Source organism: Canis lupus, chromosome 27 (assembly GCF_003254725.2).
Source record: "Canis lupus dingo isolate Sandy chromosome 27, ASM325472v2, whole genome shotgun sequence".
Lineage (NCBI taxonomy): Eukaryota > Metazoa > Chordata > Mammalia > Carnivora > Canidae > Canis > Canis lupus.
The window spans coordinates 3,768,972-3,796,718 of NC_064269.1; the positions used below are offsets into that span (position 1 = coordinate 3,768,972).

General features: G+C 43.6%; 2 protein-coding genes across 11 annotated transcripts in view; one reads left to right on the forward strand and one right to left on the reverse strand.

The window, feature by feature from the left end:
• Positions 1-313: 313 nt before the first annotated feature.
• Positions 314-8,581, reverse strand: LETMD1 (LETM1 domain containing 1). 10 transcript variants are annotated; one of them, XM_035707600.2, is made up of 10 exons: positions 8,420-8,580; positions 7,765-7,916; positions 6,073-6,188; positions 5,157-5,239; positions 3,428-3,614; positions 3,203-3,304; positions 2,947-3,099; positions 2,480-2,576; positions 1,539-1,701; positions 1,204-1,342 (listed from the first exon to the last, which is right to left on the reverse strand). In XM_035707600.2, exons 1-9 carry the CDS (start codon positions 8,539-8,541, stop codon positions 1,577-1,579), a joined length of 1,137 nt encoding a protein of 378 aa, XP_035563493.2. In that variant the 5' UTR covers positions 8,542-8,580; the 3' UTR covers positions 1,204-1,342; positions 1,539-1,576. The 10 variants fall into 10 exon arrangements, with proteins under 10 accessions (XP_035563495.2, XP_035563491.2, XP_035563498.2 ...); XM_035707597.2 differs by lacking the exon at positions 8,420-8,580 and adding an exon at positions 8,084-8,411; XM_035707603.2 differs by lacking the exon at positions 8,420-8,580 and adding an exon at positions 8,020-8,148.
• Positions 8,582-26,718: 18,137 nt separating this feature from the next.
• Positions 26,719-27,747, forward strand: part of SLC11A2 (solute carrier family 11 member 2) — a 34,839-nt gene continuing 33,810 nt past the window's right edge. Inside the window, exon 1 of the mRNA XM_025477633.3 lies at positions 26,719-26,777. Within this exon, the coding sequence (XP_025333418.1) occupies positions 26,732-26,777 (46 nt within the window). The 5' untranslated portion in view covers positions 26,719-26,731. The remainder of the gene's footprint in view (positions 26,778-27,747) is intronic.

Genomic DNA, 27,747 nt, shown 5'->3' on the forward strand with positions numbered 1-27,747 from the left:
CTCTTTGGAGCATCAAGAGCTTGACTTGCAGCATCTGCCCTTATGTGCCTCTTCAGCTGAAGCAGGCCTTGGTCCTGCCCTGTTGGAGCTTTTCCCTTCCTGTAGGCCCTCCACTGGGGGCTCACTTGCTAATTCCAGAGCCTCTGTTCCCTGTTACCATCTTAAAACACAGCAAAGAGCATCAGTGTCAAATCAGTTCCCTCCGAACTTCCATCCCAACAGAAGCTTCTATTCCAACCAACTACCTCCCCATTAGTTAGGTTTTATGTCAGTCTTGTCAGAGGAGCTTCAGCAAAATAATTAGATGCATAAGTCATTTCCAGCAACCAGTTTCAGGCAGTCTTTACTTTGGCTTTAAAACAGTGCTTCATGCATTTACAATAAGTTACTACAAGCCACTGATGTACACAGACAAAAGCTAAACCCAACTTACTCACAATGCAGGCCTCTCCTGGTCCCCCCGCGGGGCAGTCACTACTACCTTAGAGATTTAATCCATGGCCCAAAGATGGTGGCCACTGTCCATCACAGCTGGACCGCTGTAGCACAGTGGAGGTAGCAGAGTTCAAGATCCTCAGGGGCTGCAGCACAGCCCAGAAATTAAGACAAGGGGTTGGGGGGGCAGGGTGGGCATGAAGGCTATAAATAAGGGAAAGGTCAAGAAACACTTGTATTTCCTTCTATCTTTTCCACTAGAATGTTCCCGTACATGAATATTTGCTTAAAAAAAAAAAAAAAAAAGATGTTCAAGGATTTGGAAAGGAAAGGGAGTGGTTAACCCAGTGAAGGGACCAAAAAAAAGCCAATTTTTGGTCATAACAAAAAGTTTTGAGGGCAGCACTGAGGTACACCCATAGATGTCAATGCTCCAATTTAAACAGTGCTGTTCCCCTCACCAGCCAGAAACTACCAAAAACAACTGTAATGAGTGTGGCCGTGGGTAAGTCCTAGGCCAAATGAGGATTTCCACCTGGGGCAAAAGCTCACTTCTAGGATCTGGACTTCAAACATCACAATTAAAGCCCAGTACAGAGGCAGCTCCGGCTGATTCTGAGGAAGTTGGGAAGAGACCTCACATGGGCCCCCTCTGGAGAGAGGATTTGTTTTAGTTCCAGCTCCAACATGGGTACCACGCTACGAAGCCTGTGGCACCTGCTCCTCTGCCTCCCGCACACCTAAGAGTGCACACACACTCTGCTGCCCAGTGCTGTTTGGTACCACGCTGCTGTGACTATGTGGCTGCAGGTCAATGCCATCCACTCCGTGTTCGCTCAGCGCCTTGTCCCAATGTAGTTGACGGAAAGCAGGACCACGTTGTGCAGCAAGAGGGACAGCTCAGCTTCTGTAAACACCATCAGCGTTAATGGTTTGGCCAGGAACACTGAGCTTTCTAACTGCCTTGGGGCTTGATACTGGAGGCAGGAAGCCAAGTGCAAACGTGGGACACCAGGGGCTACTGTTCTCAATGCTCCCTGCTTCACTCCAGTCCCCGCATGTACACCTTCCTTTCCTTCCACCAGATAATCCTTTCTACTCACCCTCACTTCTTGACTCTTATGTGGTGGCAGTAGAAAATTCAGAGATGGTAACGATGATACCCAACACCACAGTCACCCCTGGGATTCTTCTGGTAGGAGCGGGTGCTCTGGAAACATTTCTGGACTCCAAGGAGATTAGTGGGCCTGCCCTGGTATTCACAGGCTTAGAAAAACATCAAGGCCTAGCTGAAGGATCCAACAAGAGACCCACAGGCCTAATACGCAGCCTCAGGTACTTTTTATTTAACCAACTGAGTGTTTTTGTTCTGAATTTGAATGCCTTTAGGCTAATGCATCTCAGTAGGGATCATTCTGTTCTCCTGTCCCCTACTGGACATCTGGCAATGTTTGGGGACGTTTTCTGGTTGTCAGAACTGGTGTAGAAGGGCAGCCCCAGTGGCGCAGCGGTTTAGCGCCGCCTGCAGCCCAGGGTGTGATCCTGGGGACCCAGTATCAAGTCCCATATCAGGCTCCTTGCAGGGAGCCTGCTTCTCCCTCTGCCTGTGTCTCTGCCTCTCTGTCTCATGAATAAATAAATAAAATCTTAAAAAAAAAAAAAAAAGAACTGGTGTGGAAGATGCTGCTGGCATCTAGTGGGTAGAGACCAGGGATACTGCTAGATACCCTCTAAGGCACAGGACATTAGCATCAATAGTGCCGAGGCTGAGAAACTGCTTCAGACGGGCATGTGTGCAGTCTTGGGCTCCCACAGTCCCCACTACTCCCTCATGTCTTGCAGAGTCTACTTCATTACCTGCTTAGCCCCTGTAGGCAAGAGTTTATGCCCTTTCAATTAGAGATGTCTATTAAATGAGGGTTTTACTAAATTTTTTTAAATGTTTTATTAAATGAGGGTTTATTAATAATCTACTCCAAAATAATCTTAGAATAAAATACAATTCTGTGGATTTTAATGGCATAACCATAGGGATGTGTCTTACCTTTCAGGCTGCAGGAAATCTGTAGCCACTCTCCCAGCCACGTTCGACACTTCTCTTCAGTAATATGGGTAGAATTCAGGCCACGAAGATAACAAGCCTGTATCACGCAGAAGAGAAACAGTCCTCCACAGTCACATAGCAAATATGCCCATGAACTGTAAACACACATATAATTCAAAATCTCCTTTAAATAAGTCACAACCCCATGCCCAGAAGGAAGCTTTCTCCATGGCGAGCTGAACTACGAGGGACAGACAAGAGGACGACCAAAGAGGCCTACATCACCTAAAACACAAGGTCTAAAGAAGGGTGTCCTTGGTTTCTCAAGGGCCAAAAGAAAAGAAACATAAATCAAAATTACTATGGGCAATTCCTTTCCATGAGTGAAATTCACTGAGAAAAAAAAATACACAGAAATGAGGTGAAAGAATAGAGGACTGAGGGTTGCTACTGCAGTAAGTTCTTACCGATTTCACTTCCTGGAGAGTCAGCTGGCCAACCCCCAGCTTTGCCAAAGCTTTGTCCAGCTGGTGAATTACAGCCATGTGAGTGTTTAAACGGCGTCTCAACAAGAAAGGAGGCAGATGAGGTGTGAGGAGCATGGCTCGACTCAAGGCTTTCTGTAACACAACAGCACAGGAGGGCAAAGTCAACAGTTATTACCACATGCAAAACCTGAGGCAAGGTGAGGCTGCGGAACACAGAAAGCCTCAAAGTGCTCACCATTTGCAAAGCATGGAGTTGGTTCATGCCCAGAGGATGGTTAGAGAAACACTGTCTCAGAGCCAGGATATCATGTACTGTTGGGTGGGTACCATGCTGTATCTTGGGAGAGGTGAGAGATTGGTAGAGGTTAGGAAGGTCCTGCCTGGCCCTCTTTTCTAGTTTTAGTGCAAACAGGGTCTGACAAGAGTCACAGTTTGCAGGAAGGGGTAGCTGAAGGAATACCTTGGTGCACAGCTCTGTCATATGCCATCGGAGTCCTGCATCGGAAACGAGAGGGATAACCTTTTCTAAATAACAAAGGATTTCTGGGTGGGACTGCTTCCGGAGAGCATGATAGATATCTAAGAAATCAATCTGTTGCTTTGGGGTCCAGAAATGTTGGATCAGTAGCTGCCTAGGAAACAGGTACCTGAAAGGAGAAGGAATCACAACGTCACTTGCTGAAACAGGCCTCTTTCATTTCAAAGAGCTCCCCGAAAGCATTTGGCAGACATGAATACTGGGAAGAAGAGACGGAGACGTTACTTCCCTAGCCCACTGTTCTTTTCTGTAAATGAGTCTCAGCTCGAGGTTTAAAGATACACTGAAGCACAATTTCAAGCAACGTTACTGAGGTTATGTGAAAGGAAGCAGTAGTGGGATAGCCTCACTTGCAGTGATTAGATAAAGGGACTTCACTCGAACTAAAGCATTTGAAGAACATATCTTGGACAGAGTTGGAAAGAGTTGTAGATAGAGCCGGTCACTGGATGTGATGCTGACAACTTCAAACTACAGCACGATTCCTATGTGTATACAAAATGTTACAGGCAAATTTGTTTTTTTAATTTATTTTTCCGCACGGGTGGTGGTTTCAGAGCACAGCTGCAAATCCCTGACATTCCTTTGATTGAGAAGTGAGGTCTGTGTCCCCTTATTTTTTAAATCTGGGGGACTGATTCAACCAATAAAACAGAGCAGAGTTGAGTCTTTGTGACCTCCGAGGCTAGGTTATAAAAGGCCACGCAGATTCTTATTTGCTAAAACACTCACCACTGGAACCCTGAGCTGCCATGTAAGAAGTCCTATTACTCTGAGGCCACCATATTAAAGAGGCCACATGCAGGCAATCTGATTCAGAGTTCCAGCTTTCCAGCCATCCCTGCTAAGGCACCAGACATAAAAGTGACCTTAGACCATCATCAGCTAACTGCCCCTGAAGGATTTCTGTCAACACCACATGGAAGAGAAAAATCAGTCACCCACCTGAAACCTGCCCAATTTCCTGACCCACAAAACCAGGAAAAGCTGTTAAGCTTCGCACAGTTATTTGCTATACAGCAACAGAGAGCTAAAATAACATGCAACGTCATAGTTTAAAAGCCACCTGGGTGGCTCATTGGTTAAGCATCTGACTCTTGATTTCAGCTCGGGTCATAATCTTAGGGCTGTGGGATCGAGCTGCCTGTTGGGCACTATGCTCAGCGGGGAGTCTGGTTGAGATTCTCTCTCTCTGCCCCTCCCCACTATGCTTGTTTGCTCTTGTTGACTCTCAAAAGAAATAAATTATTAAAAAAAAAAAAAAAAAACTGTCTTTGGATCCAAAGTAAAGTAATAAAAATTTATTTTATGTTACCAGAATATGCAATGCATTTCTCTCCTTAAAAAAAAAAAATCTCCCAAACTGCTATGCTTCCAGGGAGTGGGTTGTTGCCTCAAGGGATGATGGAAAAGATCATAATCTTATTTCATATCATATAGGGGCAGCTAAGAGACAAGAAAAGTCTAAGCTACCTATACCTACCGCTGATCCAGTAATCCAAGTGTTACTGAGTGGCTAATTAGAAGATTGGAGCAGTTAGTGCAATAATCTCTGCCTACTTCTGAAATGGAAAGTTCTTAAATTAATTTTTAATTAAAAAAAAAATCTTTGTTTCTTCAATATGCTGGGAAGATAGAAGTCTGTACTCACATTAGCAAGAAGACCAGGTAGTTGGCAAAGGGTGGAATGGAAATAATACCTAGGAAAAGACACTTGGTGACGTCTCGACGGAACTAAGCAGAAATAAACACAGATGCAGTTTTAACCCAGGTAAGTTCTTAATACAGTGAACAATCCCTCCCCCACACTGTGCAGTTAACTCCTACTGCAGCCCAGAGAAGGATCAAGGTTATTTCTATCTACCTCTACTTGGTAAGTTCCTTGAGAACAGAAGCCCTGATTTGTTCATTTTTGTATCCCAAATAATGCCTAGTACAGGGCCTGACATTATACCAAATCCCTCAACACATTTTTCCTGATGTGACGAATGGGTCCTAGGTCCTCAGTTTCAGCTTTAAAACTACTCATCAAGTCACCACCAAATACTACTTCCCCGCTGCCTTTTCAATCCCTGCAGATTTTTACATATTCGGAAACGAACTACATTTTAGTATTTACGACTTCTATTCATCAAGTATGCCAGTATGCTCTTTATGGAGCTCTGTTACAGAGGGCTACAACTCTGAATAAAACCAATTCTGACTGGGCAGCCGGGGTGGCTCAGCGGTTTAGTGCCACCTTCAGTCAAGGGTGTGATCCTGGAGACCCGGGATGGAGTCCCGCATCCGGCTCCCTGCATGGAGCCCGCTTCTCCCTCTGCCTCTGTCTCTGCCTCTCTCTCTCTCTCTCTGTGTCTCATGAATAAATAAATAAAATCTTAAAAAAAAAAATTCTGACAAACAACCTGATGCTCTCCTTTAGATGAATACTTTGATCTCACAGCAGAGGGGAGAAGGCTGATCAGTGGTGAACAAGATAGAAAACCAAACCAAAACAAAACCTTGAGATCTTGGTTAACTTTAATTACCTCACCATGAAATTCTGGGTATCTGCCCCTGGCCCGTACCTGTCTCAAATGCTCCATCTCCCGGTATGGAAGTTGATGAAACTTTATATTGTGCTTCCACATATTTGTCTTTATTCTTCTAGCCTTTTTGGCATCAGCCCAAAACATCTGCAATCCTGCCTCATTAAAGTAGAGGACAGAGTGTGATGTTATCCCAGTTTGAATCTTATCACAGCTTCCCAACTCCATGTTTACTAACAACACACAAACTTGTCCCTCCCCAATACCACTCTGAGTCACAGCTCTAAATGAGGACATTCGAAACTCTTGTGAGGCCAACCTATGTCTCTCTTCTCATTCTTTATCCCCCAGCACATCACCTCTCTTCCAGCCAAGTTGGCCTTCTGTGATCTATTTACGGAATGCTCTCCCTCTTCTGGTTCACTGCTCACTCCCACTTTAAAATAAAAATTCAAAAGCTCCATAACCTTGAGAAGTCTTCCTCAATTAACCTTATGTATTCCCCAAACAAGATATTAACTTATCTCCTTTCTAGAACACTTTTAGAAATAGTATTAATTCAACATATTTCTATGATTGCATTTTTCTGTTCATCTGATGATAATTCTTACATTTTGTCTAAGACTTTAGTGTTCAAAAATGCTTTCATATTTATGAATGAAATGACATTATGCCTAGGTTGGCTTCAAAATCATATAGGAGAAGGCAAGTGTATAAATAAAGTAAGATCGGTGGCAACAAGTTGCTAACTGTTGAAGTAAGGTTGAGTACGTGAAAATTCATTGTATTATTCTCTCTACTTTTGTGTATGTTTAAATTTTTCTATAATTAAAAACCAACCAACCAAAATTCTTCTTCCAGACCCTTTTCTTGTTTAATCCTAGTTATAAACCTGGTAGCAGACAAAGCAGCCATTCTATTTCTACTTCAGATTTTGCAAGTCCGTGAAGCTAGGAGCAATCATGATAATTTTCACAGCCGACGATATGGTAGTTTACTGTAATTGCTATTATGATAAAAGTATTATAGTCATAGACACATTTATTGAGCACATACGATGATCGGGCCCTAAGTACTTTATAGATGTATTGGTGTTTTTATTTAACCTTCACAACCACACAGTCAATAGGTAGGTCCTACTATTTTCCATGTTTTACAGATGAGAAAACCAACGGACAGAGAAGTTAAGTAACTAGTCCAATCACATCGTCAGTGACAAGCTGGGATTTGAACCCACGCAGTCTGGCAAGAGAGGACACCTGTCCTCATCATCGCACCGTATTCTAGTAACTAGCACAGCTCTGACCTGAACGAAAACATTCAGAACGTGAGTATATCCACAACACCGTATCTAGGACAGATCTATGGCAAGCATCAGACCACACTTTCTTATGGACCAAGTCAGCTGATAAACCACAGGGCAGGTCTGTGCAGCCATAGATGCCTGGCTTGGTGCACGTCAAAGAATCTCTACAACAGTCAGCTGGATTGTGGCTACGAAAAGTGCAAAAATACCTACATTCCCCCCTGGATGTGGTCAAAGTTGTCTGTCCTAACACTTTTTTTCTAGAAATATTCACCAGAAGTGCTAAACTTCTAAGAATTTAATGCCAAGCTAGAACACCCCAGCTCACACCACGCAGCACGACATGCAAATAATCTTCCTTTTTCTAACACTCCTGCACGTTGCCCGCGAATGGACTCCAGGGATCTCTGTTTGGGGGTTTTTACCTTTCATGAAGATTGTGTACAGGACATAGAAGCGGGGGAAATGACGACCCAAGAAACGATGGTATTTCCCATTAATCACTTTGGTCTTGGCCGCCACGTAAGAGATCAAGCTCTTCACGTCTGCCTTTGGAGAAAGGTGAAGCTTTGAAGACCTACAAGGAAGATCAAAGAGACTATGTGGGAATCGGTCCCCGGAGCCCCCTTGGGAACTAATGTCAAACACCAGGCTCGGAGAACGTGTGCTGAGATCTGAACCTTCCGAAATCCAAGGAAGATCTTGGGCTCAAGGAGAGAGAAGCAATCGGCCCGGGAAACATACATATCGGGCCGATGAAAGATCCGGCGGGAAGGGACGTCGGGCGTGGGATGAGGCTGCAGGGGCCGTTTGAACAGCAAGCTAAGGCCCGCGATGGGATCCGGAGGAGTAGCCGTGGAGCCTAAGCCGGAAAAGGGAGGCTGAAGGAGGAGTCCAGGCCACTGGGGAATTCGGACACGGGCCACTGACAGCCTTGAGGGCCGGGAAGCCGAAGAATAAAACCCCCGGGGCCAGGGCGTGGGATGCTGACAACTAGAGACCAGCATGCAAACAAGGTTGAGACACTGGAAGGGAGGGCCTGTATGTCGGAAACGCTCTCCTTTGTCCCAGGTCCCTCACCGAGGGGCCCCCCAGGCCAGGCCACAGCGAACAAGTTGCAGCTTCCGAGGGACATGAAGCCCGGGGGTGGCCGCCGAGCCCCACAGGACAGCCCGAGCCCAGCACACCCTGGAGAGCGCCATCTTCACCGAGAGGGAGGTCGCCCTTACGTCACGCTCGTGCCAGGGCGCATGCGCCCCTCCTGAGTGCTGATTGGTGGGCGTCGGGCGCTCGGCAGGCGAGGAGGCGGTGCTAAGGCGACGTAGCGTGAGAAGGGCCCTGATTGGACGCAGCCGGTGTTTCCTGGTTTAAAGGCGCCGGAAGAGGGCCGTCGCGGAGGCCGCGAGGATGTAGGTCTGTGATCTTGAGGACGGTCTCTCGCCGAGGGCGCTGCCGATGCCCCGCGATTCCCAAGGGCTTCCTAGCGCCGCCCTCGCCGTCTGCCCGTACCCCCGGCTTCGGGGCGTCGACGCGGTGGGTGCCCGGCGGCGCCGTGGCGGGGCCTGGGGCCGCGGCGCCCTCTAGTGGCGGCGGCAGAACTAGGCCGGGAGCCGCGGGAGCCGGTGGAGCCGGGGTCGGAGCGCTTCCTGCTGTCGCCGCTGGTTTCCAGACTGTCCACCTGTCCTTCGAGGATACGCATCTTCCTCCATCACCTTGTGTGGGCTTTTTTTTTTTTTTTAATTGTTATTTATTTATTCATGGGGCAGAGACACAGGCAGAGGGAGAAGCAGCCCCATGCAGGGAGCCCGACGTGGGACTCGACCCTGGGTCTCCGGGGTCACGCCCTGGGCCGAAGGCGGTGCTAAACCGCTGCGCCACCCGGGGAGCCATGTATTTGTTTTTTATTTTTTATTTTATTTTATATATTTTTTTAGCGTCTACCGCTTACGCTGTTTATTTTTTTTTTCCGCTTACGCTGTTTATACATTTGTTTGGTCCGCTCCCGGAATAAGACTGAAGACAAGCACCTTCCTGCCTTGTTCACTGCTGCACCCTGCCCCTAACACTAGGTGCCATGCCTGGCATGTAGTAGGTGCTCAATAAATTTTTTTTTTTTTTTTTTTTTTTTTTTTAGGGTCCATGCCCAGGGTCAGGCCCAGTGCAGCGTTTAAACTCTGGGTGGTTCAAGGCATGAGCCCACAGGAGCCTGCATCTGCCTGTGTCTCTGCCTCTCTCTCTGTCTCATGAATAAATAAAACCTTCAAAATAAAAAAATAAAATTAAATTATAAATAAAATAAAAATAAGTAAATAAAGGTAAAATAAATAAAATAAAATAATAAAATAAAATAAAATAAAAAATAAAATAAATAAAATAAAATAATAAAATAAAATAAAACTCACGACTCTGAGATCAAGACCTGAGCTGAGATGGAGAGTCTTGATGCTTAACCAACCCAGCCACCCAGACACCCCTTGGTCCACGGAATTTGTAGTCCCCAGCACAGAATATTTTGATTTTTATTATTATTATTATTTTTATTCATGAGAGAGAGAGAGGCAGAGACACAGGCAGAGGGAGAAGCAGGCTCCACGCAGGGAGCCCGACGCGGGGCTCGATCCCGGGACTCCAGGATTGCGCCCTGGGCCAAAGGCAGGTGCCAAACCGCTGAGCCACCCAGGGATCCCCCAGAATATTTTTATAAATATTCTTGAATGAATTAATTACTGAAGAAGCTGAGGATTCTTAGAAGTGGCACTTAGCTCCTCTGAGAATATACCATCTTAAGTACTTATGAATATTTACGGTCCACGGAGAGTTGTAAGAAAGCATCCCATTTGGAAAATGGAAACGGGGTCTAGGTTCAGATCCTAGCATTGCCAATTCCTTTTGTGTGTGTGACCTTGGACCTGTCACTTTAGCTCTGAGGTTATTTCCCCTGTAACAGTACTTACATAATTTATAAGAGATGTGCGAAGATCCAAGAAGAAAATGGTCGTGAGAGCTCCGTATAATGTGTAGTGGGTCCAGGAGCTTCATATTAGCCTAGGCGGCTTATGATTGTACCACTTATGAGGTCAGGGAAAATGCTCTGCAACGATGATCTCTACAAGTGTTGTGCAGGTGAGGGGTGTGGGATGGAAAGTCGACTAAAATACGATCTTGTCTTCCGAGACGTTCTTGAGATACAATTAGCTATGCTTAGCAATTGTATCTCAAGAATGTCTCGCTCTAAAATTCTAAAACACCCCTAGAAAGAAGGGGACAAGATCAATCCAAGATAGTTTTGTGGAGGAAACGGGGAGGTACAATGCCAGGAGAGATGGATAGAGGAAAGGCATTTCGTGCAGCAAAACAATATGGCAGGAACACAGGAATTCCTTCTTTCCCTCCTTCCTTCCTCAAATGCACGTTTCTTGTTTAGCGCCTCTCCCTGCACGCCCCCTCACGGCAACATGCACACGGTTAAGTCTTGCTGGTTCTGCCTTCTAACCATTTCTTTAGTCATCCAGTTTCCTTCTCTCTTCTGTGCCACCACCCACCTCTGATCTAGAAGACGAGGATCAACTTCCTTACTGGTCTCTCCGTCATCTATAAAATAGAGGCCAAAGGCCTCTTTCCAACCAGTTTTCATTCTATGGCCAGAGAAAGCTTTGAAAATTGCAAATCTAAGCTTGTCACTCCCCTTTATAAAACCTTCCAGGTTTCCTGACTCAGGATAAAGTTCAGACTCCTTAACCCAACCTACAAGGCTTTGCATTATTGACTTCAACCTATCTTCCCAGCCTCATCTCGTATCTCCCAAGTATCTTTTCCCCCGTAGCTTTTTATGCTAAGAAACACTGGCCTTTCAGTTCTACTGTAGGCCAAGCAACCTTATGCTCTGGGCTTTTGCACATGTTGCTCTTTGCTTAAAGTTCTTTCTCTCCTCCTCCTCCTCCTCCTTCTTCCTCTTCTTTTTGAAGATTTTATTTATTTGAGAGAGAGCATGAGTGGGGAGAGGAGCAGAGGGGCAGAGGGAGAGAATCTCAAGCAGACTCTGCACTGAGTGGGGAGCTCAATGTGGAACTTGATCCTAAGACGCCAGGATCATGACCTGAGCCGAAGCCAGATGCTTAACTGGCTGACCCACCTGAGCACCCCTGCTTGGAGTTTCCTCCCTTCCTCCTGGCTTGTTTCAGGTTCCAGCTGAAATGACAATAATAGCTGGCATTTATTAAGCAGGCACCATGTGCCATCATTGTTCTTAATGCTTTATGTGTATTAAGTCATTTAATCTTCAGTGTAAGGGGGTGAGGGGATGGGGTAACTGGGTGAGGGGCATTAAGGAGGACACATGATGTCATGAGCCCTGGGTATTATATAAGACTGATGAATCACTGACCTCTACCTCTGAAACTAACAATATATGTTAATTAATTGAATTTAAATAAAAAAAAATTTTTAAATCCTCAGTACAACTTCATGAGGTAGATAGTATTGTTAGCTCCACTTTATAAATGAGGAAAGTGAGGTTAAGTAACCTACTCAAGATTTGAGTCAGTATTTGAACTCTGATAGACTGGGCACATGAATTACTACTGCACTGTATATAAACAGCACCGCTGGGGCGCTTGGGTGGCTCAGTCAGTTAAGCATCTGCCTTTGACTCAGGTCACGATCCCGTGGTCCCGAGATCGAGTCCCGAGTTGGGCTCCCTGCTCAGCTGGGAGCCTGCTTCTCCCTCTGCCTGCCGCTCCTCCTGCTTGTGCTCTCTCCTCTCTCTCTCTTTCTCTCTCTCTCTCTCTGTGCGTGTCAAACAAAATATTTTAAAAATAAAAAAAATAACAGCACTGTTGGAACAATTATTTTTTTTATCCTACAGACTTGGGTTCCTCTAGTATTACTCCTCTATGTTGTAGCTGGGTATACTTATCCTTAATAGTACTTAAAATGATAATAATTAATTAGCTGTGGGTTACACATTTAATGACTGTCTTCCCCACAAGATTCTAAGGTCACTGAATTTGTAGTCACTAGCACAGTGCCTGGCACACAACAAGTGCTCATTAAATATTTGTTAAATGAATAAATGTCTTATATACCTGAATATAAGGTAATGTTTTTCTTCTCAAAGTAATTTTTCAGAAAAGAAGTTGCCTCGTATCTGTGTTCTTACGAAGTCTGTTATTATAGTCCACAATATCTGTTTTATATATTTTGTTTTCAGTCAAAGTACTGTGTGGGGAAGGTGCATTCTGAAATAACCTCAGTTAATGCTAGTCCTACAAGCTTATAGAGGTCACTGGTTGGAATCACTTAAAAACAAAAGGGAAGCAAAAAAATAATAATAACATAGATTTAAGAAATTATTCTTGGATTAAGACCAGTTTCAGGGCAGCCCGGGTGGCTCAGCGGTTTAGCACCAACTTCAGCCCAGGGCCTGATCCTGGAGACCTGGGATCGAGTCCCACATCGGGCTCCCTGCACAGAGCCTGCTTCTCCCTCTGCCTGGGTCTCTGCCTCTCTCTCTCTCTCTCTCTCTCTCTCTCTGTCTCTCATGAATAAGTAAAGAAAATCTTTAAAAAAAAAAAAAAAGACTTCAGTTTCAAGTGTTGTATCTTGTTGTGAGTAAGCCTTTTACAAAGCAACAGGATGAGGTTATATTGTGGATATCAGAAATATATAAGCAGGGCAGCCCCCGTGGCACAGCGGTTTAGCGCCACCTGCAGCCTGGGGTGTGATCCTGGAGTCGGAGGATCGAGTCCCACGTCAGGCGAGTCCCACACTGCCTTGTATTTGGGCACATATATTAAAATTTGCAATATATTTTATTAAGTGCTGTTTATTAGGTTTCGGCAGACACAAAGATGGGCTGATAGGAACTTGGTGTGTATAGAGAACAAAAAGAAAACTAACTTGGCTGAAACAGATGGTTATATACTAGTAGTTCATCTAATATATAGATATAATCTCACAATTATTGAGCATGCAAGCCAGCCATTGTTCCTGTTACTTGGAGGGAGTCAGAAGTCAGACAGGATTCTAGCCCTAGTATAGTTCACGTTTTATAATGATTGAGAGATATGTTTGAAATACTAAAGTGAGGCTGCATTTCTGGGGGCCTCATGTGTGAAGACTAGAGATTTGGATTTGATTGGAAAGGACTGGAGAGTCCTACTGCATTTTGCCTAAAGGAATGACAAGGTGAAGATGATGTTTTATAAAAATTAGTCTGGAGTGGAGTCCAGGATGGGTCAGAGTGGGAAAAGACTGAAGGTTAAGGATACCAAAAAGGTTATTATAAGGATCTGGATAAGAGATAGTGAGGAGGGATGCCTGGGGGGCTCAGTGGGTGAGCGTCTACCTTCTGCTCAGGGTGTGATCCCCGAGTCCTGGGATCGAGTCCCATGTCGGGCTCCCTGCATGGAGCCTGCTTCTCCCTCTGCCTGTGTCTCTGCCTCTTTCTCTGTGTCTCTCATGAATAAATAAATAAAATCTTTTAAAAAAGAGAGAGAGAGAGAGTGAGAAACCACTACAATGCCCCAAAATGGTGACTACCTTTAAGTGGTCCAGACTTGCAGTGTGTGAATGGGAATCAGATTTGAACTCCCACTACCCGTGTCATTTAATTAGTCATCAGAATTTAGTGTTCATTTTACAAACATTTGAGGGTCCACTCTATAGCCATTTTGCTAAATTCTAGGAACATAAAGGCAAATAAAAAGCAGGCCTTTCCCTCAAAAAATTCAGAGGTTTCAAAGAGAAGATTCCATTAAAAAATTGTGCTATCATGTAATAGGTGCTGTTACAGAGAAATGTCCAAGGTACAGTGAAAGTTAAAAGAAGGAGTAGTAATTGATAAATTTCTGGTGGTGGGTGATGGGCCATCCAGATAAACAGAAGTCAGATTTGAACTAGGTCATGGAAGATAAATTGAAGATTGCCTGGGAGACAAGTACTGGAAGGAAGGACTTTGTGAGAAGGAGCAGCATGACCATCCATAGATAGGAAAGACTGAACCTTCAGGCAAAGAGAAATTTATTTTAGTCGGAAAAATACTAACCACAGGGATTTGCCAACTTTACGTATTAATTCATTGAGTTTGACAGATTGCCTTTGGTAAGTTATTCTTCGCAAGGCACCAAAACAAACAAACAAACAAACAACAACCCAGGATGAAAGAGATTTAATAACCAGTACTTTTTTTTTAAGATTTTATTTATTTATTCGTGAGAGACACAGAGAGAGAGAGGCACAGACACAGGCAGAGGGAGAAGCAGGCTCCATGCAGGGAGCCTGACGTGGGACTCGATCCTGGGTCTCCAGGATCACACCCTGGGCTGAAGGCGACGCTAAACCACTGTCACCCGGGCTGCCCAATAACCAGTACTAATACAATTTTATAATACTCTCAGAATTCTGAGCAAGTTGAAAACTTCTTAATTGCATTTTTTCTTATGTATTAAAAATGTTGTTGAGGGACTTGTGGCTGGCTCAGTTGATAGAGCATGTGACCCTTGACCTTGGGGTTGTGAGTTTGAGCCACATGTTGGGTGTAAAGATTACTTTAAAAAACAAAATCTTTAAAAAATTGAAATATATATATATTTTTTTTTCTTTTTTTAAAGAAGGCTTCACACCCCATCCAGATCTTGAACTCATGACACTGAGATGAAGAGTTGTACACTCCACTGACTGAACCAGGCAGGCATCCCCCCAAAATAAAAATAACTAAAAATGTTGTTGGGGCACCTAGCTGCCTCAAAGAAAGAGAACCTCTTGGTTTTCAGGTCATGAGTTGAAGCTTCACATTGGGTGATTACTTAAAACATTTTTTTTAATCTTTTAAAAGGAAGAGAACACAGAATACTATAACATTCACTTACATATCCATCACCTAAAGTCCCATTTCCTTCCCATCCTGAGCATTCTCTTTATATCAGTCCGCTTTTAATACTTTGAACATGTATATTATAATATATAATTACATATTATATGAACATATGGATATATTATATATAATTATTTATTGAATATATATTATAAAGTATAATATATATCTTTGAACATACATATGTATATCTGCACAAATAGTATGTGGACTTTTTTTTTTAATGTTTTACAAATTTGTAAACAGTTGACCTTGAATAACATGAGTTTGAACTGCATAGGTCCACTTTTTTCCAACAAATCCAATACAGTATTGTAAATATATTTTCTCTTCTTTATGATTTTCTAAATGATATTTTCTTTTCTCCAGCTTACTTTATTATAAGAATACAGGCTATAATGCATAGAACAACAACAAAAAAAGAACAACAACAAAAAAATAATGCATAGAACGTACAAAATATGTATTAATTGATTATGTTTTTAGTAAGGCTTATGATCAGTAGCAGTTAAGTTTTGAGGGAGTCAAAGTTATACATGGATTTTTGAGGTGCTTGGGTAGCTCAGTAGATTAAGCATCCGACTCTTGATTTCAGCTCAGGTCATGATCTCAGGGTCATGAGATAGAGCCCTGCATTGGGCTCAGCAGGGAGTCTTCCTGAGATTTCTCTCCCTCTCCCACTGCTCCCCCCTCCTCATGCATGCTCTCTTTCTCTCTCTCTCAAAATAAATAAATAAATATTTTTTTAAAAAAGTTATACATGGGTTTTTATCTGTGTAGGTGGTCAGTACCCCTAACTCTTGTGTTGTTCAAAGGTCAACTATAATTGGTTTCATGTGGCATTTATTTTTATTTCCCTCAAATTTGTTTTCAAAATTCATCCATGTAGACAAAATTCATTAATTTTAGTGGCTGTGTGTGGTCTATCACATGAACACACTCCAGTTTGTTGTTCTATTTGTTACTGAAAACATTTATGTTGTTTTCAGTGTTTCATTATTATAAACATTGCCTTGTAGGGAACATCCTTGAACAGGTCTCCTTGTTTTTATGTATGAAAGTTTCTCTTAATCAGTGTTTCACAGTGTGTTTTTCAACCATAACTCCATAAGTAACATGTTCCCAATTATATTTCCCCCCTTTTCTTTACAGTCTCAGGTCTAACCAATAACAAATTATTGTTAAATTTACTGGATAAGGGACCCCTGGGTGGCTCAATGGTTGAGCATCTGCTTTTGGTTCAGGGTGTGATCCCAGGATCCTGGGATCAAATCCTGCATCAGGCTCCCCGCAGGGAACTTGCTTCTCCCTCTGCCTGTCTCTGCCTCTCTCTCTGTGTCTTTCATGAATAAATAAAATCTTTAAATATATATATATCTTTTGAGGGAACACCTGACTGGCTCAGTTGGTAGAGCATATGACTCTTCATCTCAGGGTAGTGAGTTCAAGCCCCACGTTGGGTGTGAAGCCTACTTTAAAAAAATGTGTTTTGGGGGCAGCCCGGGGGGCTCAGCGGTTAAGCGCTGCCTTCAGCCTGGGGCATGATCCTGGAGACCCGGGATTGAGTCCCACGTCGGGCTCCCTGCATGGGGCCTGCTTCTCCCTCTACCTGTGTCTCTGCCTCTCTTTCTCTCTGTGTCTCTCATGAATAAATAAATAAAATATTTTTTAAAAATGTGTTTTGTATACAAGTTTTTAATATTTGTTATCAGTTTTATCAGAATTGACTATTATAACTTTTGCTTTTTTTTTTTTTTTTTTTTTTTTTTTTTAAATTTTATTTATTTATGATAGTCACATAGAGAGAGAGAGAGAGAGGCAGAGACACAGGCAGAGGGAGAAGCAGGCTCCATGCACCGGGAGCCCGATGTGGGATTCGATCCCGGGTCTCCAGGATCGCGCCCTGGGCCAAAGGCAGGCGCCAAACCGCTGCGCCACCCAGGGATCCCAACTTTTGCTTTTTCATAATTTGATCTTGTAAATTCTTTAAGGTCATAAAAAATATTCTGTATTTTTTTCAGGTAATTTTGAAGGTTTTGTTTTACAAGTTTAGGTCTTTAATTCACCTGGAGTTTATTTTATGTCTGTTCCTTTCCTGTCCTCTGAAACTTGCGGGGTTCATCATTTGACCCCACTACATCTCTCATTCCAGTAATTGCCTTTGGCACCCTAAGCATCCTGTTGTCTCCTCCCTCTAAGTCTTTCTCTTAGAAATAGCAGAATGGAAATATAAATGATCTCCAGGCTAGGAAAAGTAGCTGTTTGAGGGCCTGTAAAGAAGAAGCAAGTGGCAAAAATGAGATAAAGAGACTCATTGAGAGGAATCTCTGCAAAAGATGCTACACAAGGACGGTTCATCCTTCAGACCAGGAACCTGAGGCTCCTGGAAGTAGAATTGTGTTTGCAGAGGGGAAGAAGAGTCTCAGAGAGCTGGTCCTGAGGAAGAGACTTCTGAGAGGATCCTTGCGTCTTACTTTTGAGCCCTTCCACATCTACCATCTGCTTTCTTATTTTACCTCTTGTCCCTACCTACGAGTCCTGTGAGCTTCTCCCGCCTTGTACTAGAAGACTGTGAAACCAAGGCATGGAAGAGTCACATGGAGGTTGCTGAATCTGACATTAGAACCCAGGACTACTGGCCATCAAGCTGAAAGCTTTCAGCTGAATCAAGTGGAAACCAGCTTGCAAGAGAAGACTTCTAAGAGGAGGTTAGCAACAGTCCAAAATTACAATAGATAGCCTTTGATTTCTAGTGTAATTTACAGTCGTAATCATCATCAAAGAGCCTTTATCAGTGCTTTCTTGTAATAGGCAATTAAGTAGGCACTGAACTAAATTTAGAATATATTTTTCATGAACACGATCAAAGAATTCATACTCCGTGAAAATTAATATAAACAGGCAAGCAAAGGACATATCCATCTGACAAAGAAAGGCGGACCAATGTAGCTACTGTGGACAGTAAAGAACTAACATCAAACAGGCCAGAAGTCAGGTCAGTTCAAGGATAAGGGCATCGCTGGATGAACAGCAGTGCCAGGTAGGACTGGTTGTAGGGGTTCCAAGTTCAGGGAAGCTGTCACCAGTCAATTAGGGAGGGTGGGTCTCTTGCTTTCTAACTTCTCCCACTCCCTTCCACTCTCCACACACACACTCCACCCCAAGCCTTTTCTCTTCCAGGGGACATAACCATAACCCTTGCTAAGGATTGAGATCAGAGGAATTTTTCCTTTGTGTTCGTCCTTGGCTTTGGATAAGGGACCTTTACCCAGCATCAGCAGGAACCACCCTCAAGAGCCACTTTGTGCTGCCTGGCACGTCCACAGCAATTAGAGCAAAAGGACAGAGTTAAGAAAACTCCTAGGGAAGTTCTCCCCACCCAGAGTTGGCAGGCTCACCCAGGACCTCTACCATCAGCCTTGGTGGTACATGGCTCATTATCCCACTAGCGCCATTTACTGAGCTTCTCCTGGGCCCAATTTCTGTTCTATGGTGAGGCTAAACAGATGAAACCATGAAGTCTTTCTAAGCTAATCCAATTCAGCTTTTGAAGCTTGGTCATTTTGGGATCTCTGGGTGGCTCAGCGGTTTAGCACCTGCCTTTGGCCCAGGGCGTGATCCTGGAGACCCGGGATTGAATCCCACATTGGGCTCCCGGCATGGAGTCTTCTCCCTCTGCCTCTCTCTCTCTCTCTCTCTCTCTCTTTCTCTGTGTGTGTCTCTCATGAATAAATAAAATCTTTTAAAAAAAGAAAAAGAAACTTGGTCATTCTGAGTCTCTGTCATTCTGAATCTCTGACCCCACCCCTATAGAAGACTCCCCACCGATCTCTTTTTCAGTCTGAGTGACTCAGGTAGGGCTGACCGCCCCCTATCTCTAAGGCCCAGCTTGTGTCCCAGGCACCCCTGGGCTCTGTTTTCAGCTCATGACACCCACCCATGATAGGTATCAGATCCCTCCTTGACACTTCTGCTGGAACAATAGGGAAAGAGATACTCTAACTGCAAGCTGTGAGGATCATATCAGTCCAAAGCAGATGGTGGCCATTGTTCCACTGTGCAAGGAGAACCTGCTTGAGAATAAAATTATGCTAGGGCTGATGCAGTGCACACATACACACACACACACACACACACACAGAGAGAGAGAGAGAGAGAGAGAGAGAGAGAGGTGGACAGTGGCTTGACAATATTTGAGTTCTCAGATCCAGCCCCGCTCAAAGCTGGATGTGCCATTGGATTTTCCACTTATGTGAGTGCTTCAATTCCCTTTGAGCACAACCAGTCTGAGTGGGTTTCTGGTTGTCACTGACAATCAAAGAACAAGACAAAAATCATGCCTAGTGCACATTCATTTTTTCCTTCCCTAGTGGGTATTTAACTGTATAATTTGTACCATGTCAATTTTCACTTGTTTACTGAATAACATATGCAAAATTTTCCCTAAAACTTTTGAACATTTTTATCCTTCACAAAATGATCTTGTTTGTGTGTGTATATAGAACTTAATTTTTTAAAAATATTTTATTTATTTATTTGAGAGAGACAGCGAGTAAGAGCTTGAATGGGGGAAGGGTCAGAGGGAGAGGGAGAAGCAGACTGGGGTGAGATGCAGGGGTGCTCGATCCCAGGACCCTGAGCTAAAGGCTAAAGGCAGAGAGCTAAAGGCAAATGCTTAACAAACTGAGCCACACAGATGCCCCTAAAACTTAATTTTAACATGATTATGTGAAGTGGGATATATGTTATTCTGTTAGTTAAACCGAAGCTCAGACAAATCAAGCAATTCATTGAGCATCACAACAGCTAATAAAGAGCAGAGCAAAACCGCTAATGTAGGTCTTCAGGCTCTAACTCCCAGGCCTATTTTATGGCTCTTCATCTTCTTTCTTAAGTATTTGTAGAGTTTCTGGGATGCTTGTGTGGCTCAGCAGTTGAGTGTCTGCCTTGGGCTCAGGGCGTGACTCCAGGGTCCCGGGATCGAGTCCCACGTCAGGCTCCCTGCATGGAACCTGCTTCTCCCTCTGCCTGTGTCTCTGCCTCTCTTTATGTGTCTCTCATGAATAAATAAATAAAATCTTTTTAAAAAAGAAAAAGGAGCTTGTAATCAGCTGACTGACATAATGCATATGTATCACAGTGGCATTTTTTTCACCTTTTTTGACTGCTACAGTAAGCAACTACACACACATTATTAAAGTTTAACAAAGTAATACCTACCTTAGTACTTGTGATAATCCTTTGATGTTTCCCATTTCATTTTCTAAAAATTGTGATTGTGAGACACCTGAGTGGCTCGGTGATTAAGTGTCTGCCTTTGGCTCAGGATGTGATCCTGGAGTCCCAGGATCGAGTCCCGCGATGGGGTCCCTGCATGGAGCCTACATCTTCTTGCCTGTGTCTCTGCCTCTCTTTGTGTGTGTCTCTCATGAATAAATAAATAAAATATTTTAAAAATAAAATAAATAAATAAAAATAAAAATTGTGATTGTGACTCACTAAATCAACTTCATCATTCAGTAAGATGGATTGAAACCCAGTTTGAAAAGCTCTGTTACAGGTTACATGTATGTAAAGTCAAATCCAAGCTAAAGTTCAACATCACAAATGTTCATTGGGTGCTAAGGATGTGCTAAGTATATCACTAGGTGCAGTGAATGATATAAAATAATGTATATATAGCTATCTTTATGAAGCTCATAATCTAGTGACAGAAATTAGAGAATAAACTCAAATAATTAATAAAAGGAAAAATATGAACCAAAACCCCCCACAAAGATTCAGGAGCAATAGAAGTCACTTCCTGTGAGAGGAGAAATAAGGAGCAGATGGCATTTGAGTTAGGCCTTGAAAAGTGGATGCTAGAACTGAGTGGAGGTAACAGAAGGACCAAAGCATAGGGTCAGGCAACGTGTTTGGGAAGAAAGAATATGAATTCAGCTGGGCTGCAGGGTTTGCACGCTGGAGAGGTGGGAGATGAGGTGGAAAGAAGGCTGGAACCATGGTGGGGGGGACTTTGAATGTCTGATGAAAAGTCTATTCTGCATTTGAATGTGATAATGTGTGTAAAACGTCCTCCACAGGGCATGAGATGGCACCCAGTTAATATGACCTCCCCTTTCCTTCTTTACTCTGCAGGCAATAGGAGGTTTCTAAGTGGGGAAGAGAAATAGGTTAATTGGGAGAAATTGAGGCTGTTGAGGTCAGCACTGTGGAAGCCCAAGCAAGAAGGTAGAAGTTGAAATAGAAGGGGACAACTGATCTTGTGCAGATAGGCTACAGTAAGGGGCATTATTAGGTGTGAGGGACGATGAGAAATCCATGATGACTTTCAGTTTTTAAGTCCTAGATACTGGGAATGTAGGGAAACTATAAGAACAACCTAGTTTGAATAGAAAGGAGGATAGTCGGGAATATAGTACTGTTGACTCTCCAGCTGGACAACCAGGGAGAAAGTCCAAGAGGCGGTTGTTGCTCAGGGAAAGAGGGTGCAGGGAATAATGGCTCTTGGGAATCACTGTCAAGAAGGTGAAATGGTGGAATCCCTGGGTGGCGCAGCGGTTTAGCGCCTGCCTTTGGCCCAGGGCGTGATCCTGGAGTCCTGGGATGGAGTCCCACGTCCGGCTCCCTGCATGGAGCCTGCTTTTCCCTCTGCCTATGTCTCTGCCAATCTCTCTCTCTCTGTGTGACTATCATAAATAAATAAAAATTTTTTAAAAATGTTATAAGAAGGTGAAATGGTGCTATGGTTATAAAAGGGTGTTAGCACAGTCTTGGAGTCCTCCCTGAGGATAGGGAAGTGAACGTGAAAGAGTCCTGGTTCTCAAGAAGAAACGCAAACAGCAAAAGCAATTCAATGGGGGTAGGGCTATGGGAAAAGGAAGAAAACAACATAATGCATCATAGAACTACATAGAAAATATGCCTCACTCAGACACTGGGCTCATGGAAGGCCTTTGGAGGAAGGAACATTTGAAGTGAGACCTCAGTGGTGAGTAGGAGTTAGCCAAGTGAAGGATGCATAACACAAGAATGTTCCAACAGAAGCACAGCATGTGAAAAAGATGAGGAAGCAAGAGAGAATATTAGTACATTTGGGGGACAAGAAAACAGAGGGAGTGTCCTCATGAGGTTAGTATCATACCCACCTCAGATAAAAAAATGAAACACACAGATTTAGTAACATACGCATGGTTTCCCAGCTGGCTAGACCTGAAATCCAGGTCTATTTTACTCTTAATAAGTTGTTCTTTCCATTATTCCAACCTGTTCCATAAATATCTCTAATGCTGGGTGGGTCTTGGTATTATTACATTGAAGTTGCAGAGATTTTGTAGAGTTAGAGGACTAAGGATTGAACCTGAGGAATGCTAAGGAATAGGAGGAAGGGGGAAAATAGCAATTGAAGTAAATAGAGGAAGAGCAATCCAAATAGGAGAACTAGGGGTGCCGAGGCAGTGCATTCGGTTAAGTGTATGACTGTTGGTTTCAGCGCAGATCATGATCTCAGGGTTGTACGATCCAGTCCTGCGATAGGCTCCATGTTCAGTGAGGAGTGCCGAATCTGCTTGAGGTTCTCCACCCCCCCCCTGCCTTTCCCACTTGTGCTATCTCTCTCTCATAAATAGATAGATAGATAGATAGATAGATAGATAGATAGATAGATATTAAAATAAACAAACAACCAGAAGAACTACCCAGCAAACACAGCATGATGGAATCCAAAGAAAGAGTTGGAAGAGGAGTGGTACAACATTTTGAACATGGCAAGAGTTGAAGAGTTTGTGGGTTCCGACCATAAATGGCCAATGATGGTATCAGTGTACAAGAAAGTAATTTCTGGGGTGGATCACAAAGGGTGGAAAAATAAATGAATGTTCAGGAAGTTGAGTGAGTGCAGATCATTTTTTCCGAGACACTGATTTTGGGTTACGGGAAGAATTAAGAAGGGAAGCCAGCTCAGATGGAGGCAGTAGGTTTATTAGGAAGTGATCTGTGATCACCAATAAGGGAAGGGAAGCAAGCAAATCTGCACAGAAAGAGAAGTTGGGTTGTGACACAGGACAAGGGCTCAGCCGGCCTTCAGAGCTGTCCCTCGTTGGGATGAGATGGATGAATCTTTATCCTCCTGTATAGATCAGCCATTCCGTGTGGGCTGCCTGAGAAAGCGGCATGACATGACAGCTAAGGGCCACCTGCCAGCAGCATCGTCACTTCAAATAGCTGGGGTCACAAGTCCTTCATTCTCAAAGGGGGATCTGCTTTTGCATTCCAGCATTTATCACAGGAATCGCCTTGCAAGGCTGGCAGAAATCAAGAGAGAAATATTTTTCGGATAGGTAAGACTCAGCTTTGGAAGTAGATACATAAAAATAAACAGATATATCCTAATTACTATTCTGTAACGCCTTGTCAGGCACTATGTCATCCATGACATTTTAAAAAGTGGGCTAATACATTTATGAAACATCTCCCATATATTGGGCCTTTGTTAGCAGCAGATGTACAAGGATAAGATAATCACCCCAATTGAGAAGCTTACAATTTAATGGGAGAAGAATGTACAAAAACAGTAACTCTGTAAGGAGCTGTGCTTATCTTATTTGTGCTTGTATCTGTACCATCCCATCTATGGCTGCACATAGTAGGTCCTCAATAAATATATGCAGAATGAGCCAGTGCTAGAGTAGAGTAAGAAGTGCTTGGGTAGAAGACAAAATGTAGGCTCATGCTGCCTGGAGGAGTCAGGGAATGCATCACAGAAGCGAATGTTTTAAGCGAAGCTTAAGTAATAATAATGATGATGATGATGATGATAAAGTTTACAAGGTAAGGAAGAGGAAGGCTGGGAGGAATTAATTCCAGGCAGCTGTCTCAGGGAAAACAAGAGAATGAGAAAGAATACTTGGAGAGTGAGTAGAAGGTAAGCATGGAAGGAAGAGTCTTCTATTTCTTTTCTTTCTTTTTTTTAGAGTCTACTATTTCAATGAAGGGCACACATGACGCAAATACATATTAACGTGGATACGGAAATGAGTTGGTTAATGTGGTAATGTTCAGGGAATTTATGATAGGATTTTACAGAAGATTGTTGTCAAGCTAGATTTGAATGAATGGGAATTGTTTCAGGTGTACACAATAGAGGCCGTATAGCATGGTAGTCGAGTGCTGGTTCTTGAAGAACAGATTTAAGTTCAAAGCCTGGCTCTCAAAAAAAAAAAAAAAAAAAAATAGCCTGGCTCTCCCACTAACTAGCTGTGTGCGCTTAGGCAAGAAAGAAACCTCCCTAAGACTTTGGCTCTTACATTGCAAAAAATAGTTCCTGCCTCACAAATCTATTGTGAGGATAATTCATGTTTCTTAAGTATGATGTTTGATACAGATACATAACAAGAATTTAATCAATGTTGTCAGTAAGAATTGCGGACCTGGAAGACAGGAGTGGAGTGTATATGTTGGGAGAAATTGCTAAGTAAAGGAAACAGGAGCTTTGGGAGAGTTTTGTTGTAAAATCCATTCCTATTTTTTGGAATCCCTGAGATAGGGCTTTTCCTCCAACATTTTATTCGGTGGATGATTTCATATGTACTTCCATTTTCCTGTGAAGGAGGACAAATTGGTGCCCAACCCCCTTTGAAGGAAGTTTTGCCTTAGGAATCCTGTCTGAGGTAGAACAAGGACAAGGAGAGGTCAAGTGGTAATGATATGACTTGTAGTGTTTGTGGATCCTGGAGCAAAGAGATCTTCATCTGGGTCGAGGGCAAGAGATCCAGAGATCCTTCTAGAAACTAACCATGTGGCTATTCTCAGTAGGAAGCAGAGCCCCTTGCTGGAAGCCTACTTTGACTAATCTATTACTCTTTTCTTTCTTTTCCAGTCTAAGATATTTCTTTCTAGCATACTTATTTGCATATGCCTTTATGGTATTAAGCAGATTTTCTCTTTTTTTATTTAAAGATTTGGGCAGCCCTGGTGGCCCACCGGTTTAGCACCGCCTTCAGCGCCTTCAGTCGGGGGTGTGATCCTGGAGACCGGGATTGAGTCCCACGTCAGGCTCCCTGCATGGAGCCTGCTTCTCCTTCTTCCTGTATCTCTGCCTCTCTCTCTCTCTCTCTCTCTCTCTGTCTGTGTCTGTCATGAATAAATAAATAAAATCTAAAAAATAAAATAAATAAATTTAAAAAATAAATATTTGGGTATTCCTGGGTGGCTCAGTGGTTTAGCACCTGCCTTCGGCCCAGGGCATGATCCTGGAATCTCGGGATCAAGTCCCACGTCAGACTCCCTGCATGGAGCCTGCTTCTCCCTCTGCCTGTGTCTCTGTCTCTCTTTCTCTCTGTGTGTGTCTCTCATAAATAAATAAAGTCTTTTAAAAAAATATAAATAAATAAATAAATAAATAAATAAATAAATAATTTATTTATTTATTTATGAGAGTGTGAGAGAGAACAGAGGGAGAAGAAGAAGCAGACTTCCTGTTGAGTGGAGAGCTGGACCTGGAGCCCAGAACCCTAAAATCATGACCTGAGCTGAAGGTAGACACTTAACCAACTGAGCCACCCAGGCACCCCTAGGCAGATTTTCTTTAAGACTATCAGAAAACCTTTGAGGGCAGCAACTTCTTCCTCCCAGTATCCCACTTCATTCTCCTCACTTCCCCCTCCTGTCTCCTTTCTACCTGTGCCTCCAGCTGGCCTACTAAATTATTTGCCAAAGGCATTATTTCCTCATTCTTTCAGTTCCCTTCCTCCCAGATTGAGAAATTCTGGACTTGCTCTGGATTTGTTTTTCTACAGTCTAAGGGTTTCTTTTTCTTTCTTTTTTTTTTTTTTCCTTCTTCTTTTTCTTTTCCAGCAGGCACCTCAGTCCTGGGTTTGCATGGCTTTATGGTCAGCCTGTGGATTACTGATTGACCAGGCTGATGCCAGCAGGTCCCTCAGATCCCAAAGAATAGACCAGGCAGTATTTTTACTCACACTCTGAGACTCCTCGTAATTGCATCAATGCTGCACGTACCTATGGAAAATACTAGTAGACTGTTGGGCTTGGGGTTAATTGGTTTCAGCCTACACCTTAGGGGAGCAGAGTCCTTGCACACAGGCTGGCCTGGTGTAAGTGCCCCAACGAGCTTCACGGTAAGGGGAGTGACGTCCTGAAGGAACGCAATTCCTTTTACTCCACCCCTTTCATCCCCTGGCACTCACAGGTTGGCCTCTAGCTCCTGGCAAATGGATCAAAGATGAAATCTTAGAATAAAAGTTTTCAAACTCAATTAATTGTTCATTAATATCCAGGAGTGGCCGATATATGATGCTCTCCTTTTCATGGCAGGTCAAAGATGAAATCTGATCAGGCTTTGAGGGGTGTGGCTTGCTTCTTGAAATTCCCTGCTTTGTCTCTACCTTTGTGGTGTTGTCCCAGGGCAGCCCGAGTGCCCTTATCTAACCAAGGGAGGCGCACTTGTCTGCATATATAGAGGCAGGAGCTGACACCGAGAAAAGTCAAATCCACTCCGCATAATGAAGAAGCAACCTAAGAAGGACGAAGCTTCACACTGTGAGCTCAGTAAGTAGCCAGCAACTAGGCAAAAGCCCAAGAAGGTTGCTCAGCTGAGCGGACCTGGTAGTGTGACAAGAATGGCTGCAGTCATTTTACTTTCTAATTGCAGCAGAGGTTCCCAAAAGGAAGGGTTCTGGTCTGGATGGACTTCATTAGGCCTTTCTGAAACTGCCCAGATGTTTTGTTGAGAGATTCTCGGAACTAATTTGTACATTTTCTTTTTCTCTCCAGGAGAAATTCTGTATGGAAACCAGCCTGTATCAGATAACTGATGATGCTCTGCTCAATTTTTCGATCCCTGAGGTTTTTTTTTTTGTTGTTGTTGTTGTTGTTATTTTGTTGTTGTTTTTACTTTGTACTTGATTTGGATTTTCCTTTTCGCAGTTCACTTTCCTATCACCCTCGCTTGGGCTCTTTTCACTATCTAATAAGATTTTCTCCTAGCAGCTTTTACATGAAGAAAGAAGTTGGAGGGGTTTATGCTTTTCCTCTCTGGGCCTCCAATTTGGTTAAAAAAGCTTGGTTATCTTTAACGTAAGCTGCAGGGGCGTGTCTAAGAATGTGTCCGGATGCTCTAATGGACATTGTAGAAAATTAGGGTGGCTTGTCCATTTTTCTTCCCTCTAAAGCACTGCTAGTCTGGCCATTATCTCCAGGACAAGGCTGAGGCTTGAGGTTGAGGCTAGGGCTGGAGTGGGACTGCTTTTAGGTAGTTAGAGATCAAGCCTGCGGGCAAGAAGCGAGACGGACTGGTAGGATGCGGGTAGGGCCTCTGATGCGGTGGAACTGGCTGCGCCAGCTGATGTTTGGCGGGTCCAACGTAGGTGGCTTTTGATGAGGCAGCAGGTAACTACGTGTGGCTCCGAGGACGAAAGGAGATGGTCCTGCCAGGTTGGCTAAACTCTATAGAGCGGAGCCGACCCTCGCAGAGCAGTGTCTACGGACACAAGAGGCTCGACTGCCAGTACGTAAAGTG

Bases quoted from the DNA above. Each gene is read 5' to 3' on its own strand.
- LETMD1 (XM_035707597.2), bottom strand. From the start codon at position 8,346: ATGCTGGTCTCTAGTTGTCAGCATCCCACGCCCTGGCCCCGGGGGTTT. The intron at 5,240-6,072 runs GTACGGGCCAGG...ATTTCTGCTTAG, and splicing joins AGATGGAGCATTTGAGACAG to TTCCGTCGAGACGTCACCAA. The intron at 3,100-3,202 runs GTGAGCACTTTG...GTTGTGTTACAG, and splicing joins AACTCCATGCTTTGCAAATG to AAAGCCTTGAGTCGAGCCAT.